This window comes from Psammomys obesus, unplaced genomic scaffold (assembly GCF_907164565.1).
Source record: "Psammomys obesus unplaced genomic scaffold, mPsaObe1.curated_primary_1811, whole genome shotgun sequence".
Taxonomy (NCBI): domain Eukaryota; kingdom Metazoa; phylum Chordata; class Mammalia; order Rodentia; family Muridae; genus Psammomys; species Psammomys obesus.
In genome coordinates this window covers 16212508-16225871 of record NW_026596120.1, presented here as the reverse complement: position 1 = coordinate 16225871, position 13364 = coordinate 16212508, and the positions used below count along the sequence as shown (strand labels likewise).

Below are 13364 nucleotides of genomic sequence, written 5' to 3'. Positions count from 1 at the left end.
TTTAAGTAGGCCAGCACTGTTCTAGAATAAACCTCCAAGCTCCAAAATAAATCTGAAGCATCAGCAGAAGTTATCTGAATTTTCATAATTAGAATTTTACATATTAATTTTTAAAGTTTGACTTCAAAGCATAGGAAAAACTTTTTAATTCAGTGCTGTGTATGCTTGGAATACTAAGGAGATGTTCTCACTGACTCAGCCCTACCAGTGGAGAGCATTGATGAGTGAGACTGCCATTCAGGAGATCAGCCCTTCTCCAGTAACTGTTGATGATAAACTGCTTTCTCCTGCCTCAGACTGAAAATGTTATCAGTGATTTGGACACTGTCACTAAATCCACTACTTTCAGCTCTCACGTTACGTATGGTCAAAAAAGGGTGCTTTCAAAAAATATAGAAAAAATGAAACAGCTGCTCTCATTGACATATTTTACTTCCATTATTTTTGTGTGTGTTCGGCTGCTTTCACAGTCGCTTAAGAAAACTCATATAATGTTGTCCACCACCTATTTTTTTTCATTTGTATTTTATTTTAATTGATTGTTCAAGTTATAGCATCTTCCCTAAAACAAGCTTTGTACTAGTGATGTAGTATAAATAGTTCTTTACTCTCTGAGCATACCAATTGTCTTTGGCATGTTCTAATAACAAACTTCTATCTGAAAGCAGCTATTGGTTGTTACAAACTTTACTGTTTGTGTTTTGATCTAAATTACAAATGTTAGCTTTTTTGTCCAAACATCCCTTTAAATATAGAACAGCTACCACTCTGTTCTTTTCACAACATATTGTAAGTATTGACAAAACAATGTCAAAGTCACTTCCATGTTGTATAATTTATCTTTGGCTTAACTGTTTTTATTTCTGGGGGCTGCAGAGATGGTTTACTGGTTAAGAGTACTGTGTGACCTAGGTTCAATTTCCAGCATCAGCATCTGTAATTCTAACCCCAGCAAATCCAGTGCCCTCTTCTGACCTCCGTGGCCACTGCATGTATGTCATATGCAGACAAAATACCCGAATGCATAAAATAAAATGAAAGAAGCTATTTCTGAAGTTCATGCAGAACTGTTAGCTATGGTCAGACGTAAACAGTAAATTATATTTTCCATGGCTTGTGTCATTGCTGGTCTAACTGAACCATTATGGAGAGGTAGGACAGTATCTTCAGGGATGTACAGTCACTGACACATAAGAGTCTGGGGTGCCAGACACAGGTTCACATGGGCATTTTATTGAGTAGAAGAAACCATTAACACCCCATTATATACAAGGGAAATCAAATCTGTGGAAAGAAGAGTCAGTCTGCTTAAGAACTCGAAATGAATTAGTAAGAGAGCTAGAATATAATTCATCCTGTCTGAATTAGGGGTTCCAAACATTTTTTTTCTTCATAAAAGGATAGTCTGGTAAAATGAAAAAGAAAAGAAAGCTGTTTTAATGTATGAGATAGGGTTGGCATAAAAGCTCCCTAGTTATCAAAGGCTATGACAGGCTAACATTACACTCCTGTTCCATTTGCAGTCTAACAAGCCCAGGACAGAAACAAGATAGGCCAGATGGCTTGACAAGGTGAATGGGAACGGCAGGCAACTTAGCCATGCCAAGAAGAGAAGCAGTTAGTCATTCCTAGTAAGCTACTAATCTGGCCATTGTAGTTCGTGATAAGTGTGACATTTACATGGATTTTTCACTACAGACTGCTTTTAATTTGGAGCTTAATCATTAAAGAGATCATTTGGAAGCAGAATTCTACTGATTCGTTATATCAAACGCCATTAGTGTAGGGGTCTAAATCAATAATGAACGGGGGGAAAAAGACGGAGAAACCATGTCATAGAATGGCCTATAATTTGTAAGCCATAAGACTTTTAGACTTTTAGGAGCGGGTAACCTCTCCTGTGATTCTATTCTTAACCTCACCTCCTTTTAGTCCCATAATGTCGCTATCTTCTAGCAGTAATTACCTGCCCTCCAATGGACAACCTCCTCTCTATTTTCTTTCCTAGAATCCCGCCGCATCCTACTTCCTGTGGTTCTTCATCACATTCATCTTCACCTGAGGCAGCAGAAAGAGTTGCTGATCTGTTCAGGGATTCTGGGCAGCATCTTCTCCATCGTCAAGACCAGCTCTCTGGTAGTGACCCCACAACCCTCCCCACTCACCTCTGCCCTGGTTTTATGTTACTGTAGTCGGGAAGAGCTCAACAGTGATCACTTTGTCCACTTCCCGGTCAGAGATGCCTTTGCTGGTGAAAGGGAAGTGCCCAGATGAAGCCTGTGTCTTCCCAGCAGGGCTCTCCGGGCAGTACGTCTTTGTTATAAATGTACTCGGATATATAATCTCCCATACTATCAGAAAGACCAGTCCTGTTTCTTCTTCTGTTTCTATCAAAAAGGATTAAGGTAGGACTCCTGGGAATTTTCTTAAGATTAGAATTATGCATACCAGGAGACAGACCCAAACTAGCAGGGAAGCTTGATTATGCAGACTTTGAGCCTTGAGGCAGCTTGATTCCACCCAGGGCATCCTTACATCTTGCCGGATGAGGTCAGAAAATGCAGTAACTATATACTACCCATAAAAGTGCTGAGTCTTTGGGATGTAAAACTGTTCTTTAGATGTCAGGTTTCAACTAATAATGTTTTAGCTATTTTCTCTGTTTAATTTTTAAGGAAATATGTGGTAGAAGGAGAGAGATTGGGGTAGGGGAAAAGCAAAGGCGTAGGTGAGAGTAGAATTTACTTTCATAATATTTATTTTATATACTTTTCATAGAAGAAATGTCTATTATAGAAAATTAAGAGACTGTAGGAAAGGTATAAAGTGATTAAAGAATAAGCATGGGCTTTATTACATAATTTTTTTAAAGTTAATAGTCCTAGAATAAAATTTAAAGTGAAGGATATAGCCCAGGTGATAACATACTAAACTAACTACTTAGGTGAAATAAAAGAGGCTCCTAGAGGAGGATACCCCCTCTCAGTGGACTCGGAAGGGGGCAGGGAGGAGATGAGGGAGGGAGGGAGGGGAGAATTGGGAGGGAAAGAGGGAGAGGGCTACAGCTGGGATACAAGTGAATGTATAAAATTATTTAAAAATAAAAAAATACTTAAAAAAAACAGCATGTACAATCTTGTTACAGGTATGTCCTGCTTTTTAAGCTTTAAGTGAGGTATTATACTATTAACTTTATATTTTGACTAAAATATCTAAGAGATGAAGCTGGATAATCTATGAATAACCTGTCACTAAAAGCATTAAGCTACCAGATTCTGGAGGTATGTAAATGTAGATAATATTCTGAATATTTTTTGAAATGAAACACTAGGTATTAAATAAAAGAATAACAAATTGCTTTTAAAAAAAAAAAAGAGGCTCCTAGAAAAACCACATAATCATCTCCTTAGATATGGAAAAAGCATTCGACAAAATCTAGCACCCATTCATGTTTAAAGTCTTGGAGAGATCAGGGATACAAGGCACATACTTAAACATAGCAAAGGCAATATACAGCAAGCCTATAGCCAACATCAAACTCAATGAAGAGAAACTTAAATCAATCCCACTGAAATCAGGGACAAAGCAAGGCTGCCCACTGTCTCCATATCTCTTCAACATAGTACTTCAAGTCCTAGCCAGAGCAATAAGACAATTAAAGGAGATCAAGGGAATACAAATCGGAAAGGAAGAAGTCAAAGTATCACTATTCACAGATAATATGATAGTATACATGAACGACCCCAAAAATTCAACCAGAGAACTCCTTCAGCTGATAAACACCTTCAGCAAAGTGGCGGGATACAAAATCAACTCAAAAAAAAAATCAGAAGCCCTTCTGTATACCAAAGACAAAAGGGCCAAGAAAGAAATTAGGGAAACAATACCCTTCACAATAGCCACTAATAACATAAAGTATGTTGGTGTGACTCTAACCAAGCAAGTGAAAGACCTGTTTCAAAAAAACTTCACATCTCTGAAGAAAGAAATTGAAGCTATCAGAAGATGGAAAGATCTCCCATGATCATGGATTGGTAGGAATAACATAGTGAAAATGGTCATTCTGCCAAAAGCAATCTACAGATTCAATGCAGTTCCCATCACATTCTTTACAGACCTTGAAAGAAAAATTCTCAACTTCATATGGAAAAACAAAAACCCAGAATTTCCAAAACGATCTTGTACTACAACAGATCGTCTGGAGGTATTTCCATCCCTGATCTCAATCTGTACTACAGAGCAATAGTAATAAAAACTGCATGGTGTTGAAACAGAAACAGAATAGTAGATCAATGGAACCGAATAGAAGACCCAGAAATAAACCCACAAACCTATGGATTCTTGATTTTCGACAAAGAAGCCAAAACCATTCAATGGAAAAAAGACAGCATCTTCAACAAATGGTGCTGGTCCAACTGGATGTCTACATGCAGAAAAATGAAAGTAGATCCATATTTATCATTGTGCACAAAACTGAAGTCCAAGTGGATCAAAGACCTCAACATAAAACCAAACACATTAAATCGGTTAGAAGAAAACGTGGGAAAGACCCTAGAACTCATTGGCACAGGAGACAACTTTCTGAACAGAATACCAACAGCACAGGCTGTAAGATCAACAATCATTAAGTGGGACCTCATGAAACTGAAATGTTTTTGTAAAGCAAAGGATACTGTCATCAGAACAAAACGACAGCCTACAGACTGGGGAAGGATCTTCACCAACCCTGTATCTGACAAAGGGCTAATATCCAGTATATATAAAGAACTCAAGAAGTTAAAAAACAACAAATCAAGTAATCCAGTTAAAAAATGGGGTACAGAGCTAAACAAAGAACTCTCTGTAGAGGAATGTAGAATGGCAGAGAAACACTTAAAGAAATGCTCAACATCCTTAGCCATCAGGGAGATGCAAATCAAAACGACCCTGAGATTTCACCTTATGCCCGTCAGAATGGCTAAGATCAAAAACTCAAGTGACAGCACATGCTGGAGAGGTTGTGGAGAAAAGGGAACCCTCCTCCTTTGCTGGTGGGAATGTTAACTTGTACAACCACTTTGGAAATCAATCTGGCGCTTCCTCAGACAATTAGGAATAGTGATTCCTCAAGATCCAGCTATATAACTCCTAGGCATATATCCAAAAGATGCTGAAGTACATAACAAGGACATTTGTTCAACAATGTCTGTAGCAGCTTTATTCGTAATAGCCAGAACCTGGAAACAACCCAGATGTCCCTCAGTGGAGGAATGGATACAGAAATTGTGGTACACTTATACAACGGAATACTACTCAACAATTAAAACGGAATACTACTCAACAATTAAAAACAAGGAAATCACGAAATTTGCAGGCAAACGGTGGGATCTAGAAAAGATCATCCTAAGTGAGGTATCCCAGAAGCAGAAAGACACACATGGTATATACTCACTTATAAGTGGATACTACACCTATAATATAGGGTAAACATACTAAAATCTGTACACCTAAAGAAGCTAAACAAGGAGGAAGACCCGGGGTAAGAAGATCAATCCTTACTTAGAAAGACAAATGGGATGGACATTGGAAGTAGGAGAAAACGAGAAGCAGGATAGGAGTCTACCATAGAGGCTTCTACCTAGCAGTGTATCAAAGCACATGCTGAGACTCATGCCAAACTTTGGGCAGAGTGCAGAGAATCACATGAAAGAAGAGAGAGTTAGTAAGACCTGGAGAGAACAGGAGCTCCCCAAGGACCAAATATATCTTGGCACAGGGGCTTGTCTGAGCCTGATTGTCCAACCAGGGACCATGCATGGATATAACCTAGAAACCCTGCTCAGACGTAGCCCATGGCAGCTCAGTATCCAAGTGGGTTCCCTAGTAAGGGGAACAGGGACTGTCTCTGGCATGAACTCTGTGGCTAGTTCTTTGACTTCCCCCTGGAGGAGCAGCTTAGCTAGGCCACAGAGGAGGACACTGCAGCCAGTTCTGATGAGACCTGATAAGCTAAGGTCAGATAGAAGGGGAGGAGGGGAGGAGGACCTCCCCTATCAGTAGACTTAGAGAGGGGCAGGGAGGAGCTGAGGGAGGAGGGTGGGATTGGGAGGGAATGAGGGAGGGGGCTACAGCTGGGATACAAAATAAATAAACTGTAATTAATATAAAAAATAAAATTTTAATTTAAAAAAAGAGGCTCCTAAAACAAAAACATGCTTAATTGAGCAAAAGACAGAAACCCAAAAGGAAGCTCTGGTGTCCAGAATTAAAGTACCATTGAATGGCAGAGGCCCAACTTGTCAGATAGTTATTGTAATGGTTGTAGTGACCCTATTGTTTGTTCTTTTCTCCAGTCAAGACCTGGTAACTTTTATTCCCACCAGGACTCATAAATCTACAGTATCCAAGGTCATATGTGAAGTAGCTTATTGCTAAAAGAAGGGAAGAAATTGAAGAGGGGGTTTAAAAAAAGAAAAATGGAAACCAGTGAAAAACCTAAAGGATGTAGTTTAATGGTATTTGGGGGAGTTAGAGAGTTGAGTATAATTAGTTAACTACAACTGCTCAAACATGTATCAAAGAAAAGAGTGTTACACTTTGATAGATGGGAAGAATTTCTTTATCCCCAAGAGCCAATTCCTCTTGGAAATAGGGCAGAATATAATTATATTTGGTAGATAGGTAAAAGGAAATGAAATTTCAGCTCTGTGATATTAGAGATAGTCTCTCCCTCGTTCAGCTCAGTACAGTCAGGTTTTCAAACAGTGGATGGCACGTAGTAAATGTTAAGCGGTGACAGGGCGGATGGGTAGAGTATGAATATTAAGACCAACAGTAGTACAAATATTTCAGAGGTCTGGGGAGATGACTCAATGTTTCAAATGCCTGCCTTGAAGACACTAGGGTACACATTTCGTTCTCTAGCACCCATGTAAAAACCTAGCATGTTGGTGTATATGTCTATAACCCCAACACTGTGGGGAGGAAATGAATGGAGGAACAGGAAGATCCAGGAGGCTTGATGACCAGCCATTCTGGATAAAATGGCTAAAAATAGGTTCAGTTGAGAATTTGGTCTCAAATAATAAAATTAATAATAATAATAATAATAATGGTGATGATGTGGAGGACAAAGGAAGACATTTGATGTCAAATTCTGGACTCGACTTGCGTGCACTCAGCTCTGTGCACCTGCACACACATGCACCACATGTAAACCACACAGGTACACAGAATAAAAATTTTAAATATATTTTGGAAAGGGGACAGTGAGAATCTCTTTTGAAAGGTAATTGAAGCCACCCTACAAAATTTAAAATGAATATGTGATGTCTATAAAAGGATAATACAAATTCTTCTAAAAGTGTAGTAACTGGGCAGTGAGAAGGCATGTTCTACTTTTATAAAGCTGCTAGGGAAGATGGATTGAGAATTGAGTCTTTCAGATGAATGGGAATAGCAACAGACTGAGGAGCTAGAAATGACCACAGAAGGGGTTTGCAAAAATTAAGGGGAGGGTGGATGAAAGGAGAGAAAGAGGAGGAGGGAAGGAGGGAGGGGGAAAGAGAGAGGAAAGAGGTGGGAAAACTTGACATTTTTCAAACTTCATTTCTCAAAGTGTCAGTAGAGGCACGCTTTTTCTCTTCACTACACTGGATAAATAAAACTTTTCGCTTAGAGCATCCATCTCTGTCCTGTGTATCAAAATTAACATGTCTGCCTGAGATTGAAATTTGTGGCTGGCATTACCAAAGCCAAGGCCTCAGCCACCATGCTTGGAACAGTAGAGGCAGGTATATCTCACCTCCTGCCAAAGCTATTGTCCTGGATTCCTTGCACACTTCATATGGGTGAGTCTGTGAGATCAGTATTGGAAATCCAGTTAGAAGATCTCTCCTGAGGTGGCTTAGTGAGTTCTGCTAGCTGGACATCTGCCTGATGCTAATGGTGTGCTCTCTCACTGCTCACTCCAGGAGGCAGATGTCATGGAGGAGGTAGAGATGATGGTGGAAAGCCTCCTGGATGTGCTCTTACAGACTCTACTAACCATCATGAGTAAATCACATGCTCAGGAGGCGGTAAGAGGGCAGCGGTGCCCGCAGTGCACAGCCGAGATCACTGTTAGTAACTAACACTCAGGTGTTCTTGCTTTCTTTTCTAACCTGGGGCTCCTTCCATTACTCCCGTCTCACCACCCCAGCATTTTCATCTCAGTCTTCTCCCTGCATGGTGGTCAGCATGTCACCCTCTTCTTTCTTGAGTCTTAATCCCGTCTCTACATTGAAAGCTCTCATTTCCTACTCCCAGGAGACTACTTGAGGAAAAGTCAAGGGATGATTTTTGTATGATTTCCCGACCATAACTTTAGTTGGTCTTTTCCTTTAAGACAGGTCACTTTTTATAAATGTTGAACGACACAGTGATACAGAAAAGCTGCAGGAAGAGGCTAAAGATGAACAACAGGCCCATCATCTCCTGTAGGAAACCTCCCTTATAGTTTTCCCAAATGACAGAACAGGATAATTTTCTTACAATTTTCTTGGGTCTACAGATTAGTTGATTTAGTACATAATGTTTGTATCTAAATTTTTAACATCAAAAAAATATAATATGGTAGAATTTCAGAGGTGTTGTTGAATAATGATTTTTATATGGCCTAATTAGGGGAGGAACAAACTGGGGAAGCATCTCAGAAGGTAGAGACAGGAACTTTGGCATCCAATACCATTTGTATATCCAGAGTGAATTTTCCAGCCCTCATATGGTACCATGATAAACAGTTTATGTGAACTCTCTTTCATTTGGAAGATGAGAGATTAATAGAACTCTCTTTGAAAAAGTCATCTCTGGGAGCAAGTCAAGCTTTAGCATGTCAGGGTGAGCATATATTCTAGAGCATTTGGTCTAAGAAAAGTAGCTCCTCTGTTAAGAGCCTCCTGTTGAAAAATATAAGGCTTAGTTGTTGTTGTTGTTGTGGTTTTTTTTTGTTTTTTTTTTTTTTTTACTGTAGGCATTGTCATATTACACAGGTCTGCGGTATTCCTTAGTGTGGTAGCCTAGGCATAGACACAATCAGAAACTCACTTGTGATGAAAGAAGCAGGCTGTCAGGATTGAAAATCAGATAGTTCTAAAACAGATCCTACAGTAAACTTCGACCAATTAGATTCCAGAGATTTCAGATGGAAAACTTTTAATTTGTCCATAATTTTAATATGTCCATAATTCAAGTAAAGATGAAAGAAACTTAATTCCTTAAGTAAAGGAATTTGGGGCTGATAAGATAACTGGATTAAGTATCAGTTCTTTCTAAGTGAACTGTCTTGAAAAAAAATCTAGAACTTCAGCTTAGAACAGTAGTTACCTTGGTGGGCAGCAAAGGAATTACAGCATGTAAAAAAATCCTTTAAGAAAAATTTAGTGAGGTATTTGATTGAGAGCCCTGTGAAGTCACTCTCAGTGTAGGTAAAATAACTATGTACCCTGACATGTCCTGGTAATCCAGCCTTCTAATCAACACTCACACAGCCCTTGCTAGGGGTTCTGACACTACTTTAAACATTTGACACGTTACTAATGAAGTCATTCATTTCTGTAGATTATTATAATTTGTTGGGTACCTTTTATGTATTAGACTTTGTGCTTCAGTGCTACACACACAAACACACACCTACACACCTACACACAAATACACACATACAAACACATACGCACAAACTCATCTGACCTTTACAGCAAATTAATTTTGACTTCTTATGTCCATTTTCTGATAAAACTGAAGTTCATATACATGTGTAAATTTTGTGTAGTTTCAGGGCTCTAGAAAAGATTTGGTAAGTTAAAAAGCTATTATCAAATTCTCTTAAATTTAGAAAAACTTTAAAATCATCTAGGTAAAAAATACGTTTTCTGCTCTGAGGAAACAGCTTTTTAACAACCATGTCAGTAATTGCCATAGCATGGTCTTTGGAGTCCTTAAAGCAGTTTTTTTTTTTAAGTGTATCTTAAATTGGCTTTAAAAAAACTCATAATAATACTTAAATATGCCTTGAAGTTCATGGCTTATTCCCTCCCAAAATCAATTTTTATTTTTTGATCACTTATGTCCCATTTTCCCAGTTCAGCTGTCCTTCCCAAGAATATCTTTGTTGAAGAGCTGCCTTCTCCCAGCATATGATCCAGATTTTGTTCAGAGAAGGAGAAGCTCCTTTTCCAAGTAACCTCTGCAGACTTCAGTATTGTACTCTTGACAATAAAAGACTATTTAATCAAAACTTTACCATAGAGAAAATGATAATTAATATTTCACTTTGCAGTGTTCCATGTTGTAAGTGAAGGTTTTTCAATAACCTTATACTACAAAACTCCAAAGCATTCCTAGAAAAAAAACAGTTCATTTTCAGGAACACGGTTGTCACCTTTTCTCATGAACATTTGGGGCCATCACAAACCCTCCCCTCTCTCGCCTTCCCCTCTGTGATCTGGAGAAGAAAGCCCCTGTGCTAAGTGGTTCTATTTTTGGTTTTGTCTTTGGATTGGCCCCAGGGTGAATATGTGTCCTGCCTCCTCTCACTGCTCCGGCAGATGTGTGACACCCATTACCAGCACCTCTTAGACAACTTCCAGAGCAAAGATGAACTCAAGGTAGGTAACAGAGAACTGGCTTTTCACCCAGGAAAGGAAGCAGGCAGCTGCAACTGCCCATAGGCTTCTCTTTGTCACGGGGTTGTATTCAAGTGGCCATCACTGCCTTAGGGTATTGGATTCAGCAGCCCAGTTTACAGTAAACTATGTGACATCCAACAGCTGAAGTCTGGCAGTGCCCTTCACATAGTCTGATGCCAGGTTAACACTTGAAAATTTTTCTCTGGCTGATAGCAGCCTTGTGAACATTAGTGTCTATTAAATAATAACCCGAAGCACACTGGGTCAGAAAGCCAGGACGTTCCCGTTCTTACGTTTTATTCTGTGCGAGCCAGGCTTTACTGCTTTAGTAACAATCTATTGATGATGATGACAGTGTTTGTTTATTTGAATGTCCTTCTGGAGAATAGCTGTAGAGAGCTAAGATATCCGCTTCCTACCTTGAGCTGCCAGGCTTTGAATTTGAAGGACTGAGGGGTAGATGGTACCGAGAAATGAGCCTGAAGTCCAGACAACAGAACATTGCCCTTGCTAAGGATTGCATCAGCTACTCAAAGACTGCTGCAGTTTGTGTCTATATCAGACCATGTTGCTTCCTCCTTGGGCTAAGGATATCTCAGACTCGTGTCTGTGCTCTGCTTTTATTTAGAACCCAGTCACTTGTACGTTAGAGTGATATACCCCACCGTTGTCCACTTACATAATCTTCACTAACTCTGTTGTGTCAGTTATCACTTCTGATGTCTGATTCTGCCTTCTCTTCACAGATAGATCTCTGCAGGTTGGTATCACATACGACCTACCTGTAAAGTTAATCAAAATACAAGTCAAGCAATGATCAAGCTGAGGTGTAGAGCCAGAAAATACAGACTTGCCTGTGCTAGATTTTTTTTATCCTATGTGTGTGATGCTGAGTCTCAATCAGACTAACATCATTAGCTTTTGTTTTTATTACAGAAATGTATTTGTGATTGTAAAAGCTGAAATTATTCACAAAGCTTGTAATATATATATTAAACAGTTATTTTTTGGCTTAGCTTGGCAAATAGCCAGTTCCTTCTTAAGAGCAGCTTTTTTTAATATGCTGTTCTTCGGGAAGCTTCTACTGAAAATGGTTAGATTTTGTTAGCTATCTATTTGCTTCTTTCCAAGGAAAATTAGGAGGGCTCTTTTCAGTTATTCCTCTTTCACATGCCCACCTTTCCTGCTGTTCTTCTAATGTAGATTTTACACATTTTTATTGAAATTGGTAGAGAGCCAAAGCTGTACTATGATTCTATTTCTTTTGTTTATGTTGCTTGTCCAGAAATTGGTTGCCTCATTTCTAGTGTGCTTTGTTTTGTTTTCACATCTGTCTTCTGCACTTTGGGTATCGTCATCTTAGTATACCTCTCCTCTCAACTTGACTTATTGTCATAGCTGTCAAATACTGCACAGTCATTTCCCCCTTGATTTGTTTTAGTCTATCTTGTTTCGTTTTGTAGTGCTGGCACTGAAACTCAGGCTTGGCATTCCAGGCATATACCTTTACCAATAAGTTATATTCCGGCCTTGTTTTTTGCAGGGAATGGGATTTTGGCTGTGGAGCTCAGGTTGGTCTTGAACTCGCTGTGTATCCCAGGCTAGTCTCAAACTAGCAATCTTCCTACCAGTACCTCCTGAAAGCTGACATTACAGGACTTCACAGTGCCTAGCTCATTCTCTTTCTTTTGTATTAAGGACTTTCTTCCTATATACAGATACTCTAATATCCACTTATAAGTCAGTATATACTATGTGTTTCTTTCTGCTTCTGGGATACCTCACTCAGGATGATCTTTTCTAGATCCCGCCATTTGCCTGCAAATTTCGTGATTTCCTTGTTTTTAAGTGCTGAGTAGTATTCCGTTGTGTAAATGTACCACAATTTCTGTATCCATTCCTCCACTGAGGGACATCTGGGTTATTTCCAGGTTCTAGCTATTACAAATAAAACTGCTATGAACATGGTTGAGCAAATGTCCTTATTATATATTTGAGCATATTTTGGATATATGTCCAGGAGTGGTATAGCTGGATCTTGAGGAAGCGCTATTCCTAATTGTCTGAGAAAGCACCAGATTGATTTCCAAAGTGGTTGTACAAGTTTGCATTCCCATCAGCAATGGAAGAGGGTTCCCCTTTTTCCACATCCTCTCTAGCATGTGTTGTCACTTGAGTTTTTGATCTTAGCCATTCTGATGAGTGTAAGGTGGAATCTCAGGGTTGTTTTGATTTGCATTTCCCTGATGACTACAGATGTTGAGCATTTCTTTAAGTGTTTCTCTGCCATTCTGTATTCCTCTACAGAGAATTCTCTGTTTAGCTCTGTACTCCATTTTTTAATTGGATTGCTTGATTTGTTGCTTTTTAACTTCTTTAGTTCTTTATATATTCTGGATATTAAACCTCTGTCAGATACAGGATTGGTGGAGATCCTTTTCCCATCTGTAGGCTGTAGTTTCAGAAATATTAGCTACATTTTAGAGATGAGTATAAAAGCTAACAAAGGCCTTGAGCTTGGTTATTTTTCATGGAAAGTTCTGGTTGTCATCGAGATGCTGCCTGCCACAAGTGTGTTGACTCAAAAAAAAAATTATTATACCAAAAGAGATAAGTATTTATTCTGAATCTAAGTATGAGTGGTGATGTCATGGGAAAAGAGATTTAGGTTACCTCAGATTGTATGTTCCGGTTTAGTAACCGTTTCATAGTAATAGAACA

At 39.0% G+C, this 13364-nt stretch overlaps 1 protein-coding gene across 1 annotated transcript in view; it reads left to right on the top strand.

The window, feature by feature from the left end:
- Dock3 (dedicator of cytokinesis 3) overlaps positions 1-13364 on the top strand; it is a 270999-nt gene that overhangs the window by 189963 nt on the left and 67672 nt on the right. Inside the window, exons 25-27 of the mRNA XM_055629516.1 lie at positions 2009-2136; positions 7953-8099; positions 10524-10622. Coding sequence (XP_055485491.1) covers positions 2009-2136; positions 7953-8099; positions 10524-10622 — 374 coding nt within the window. The remainder of the gene's footprint in view (positions 1-2008; positions 2137-7952; positions 8100-10523; positions 10623-13364) is intronic.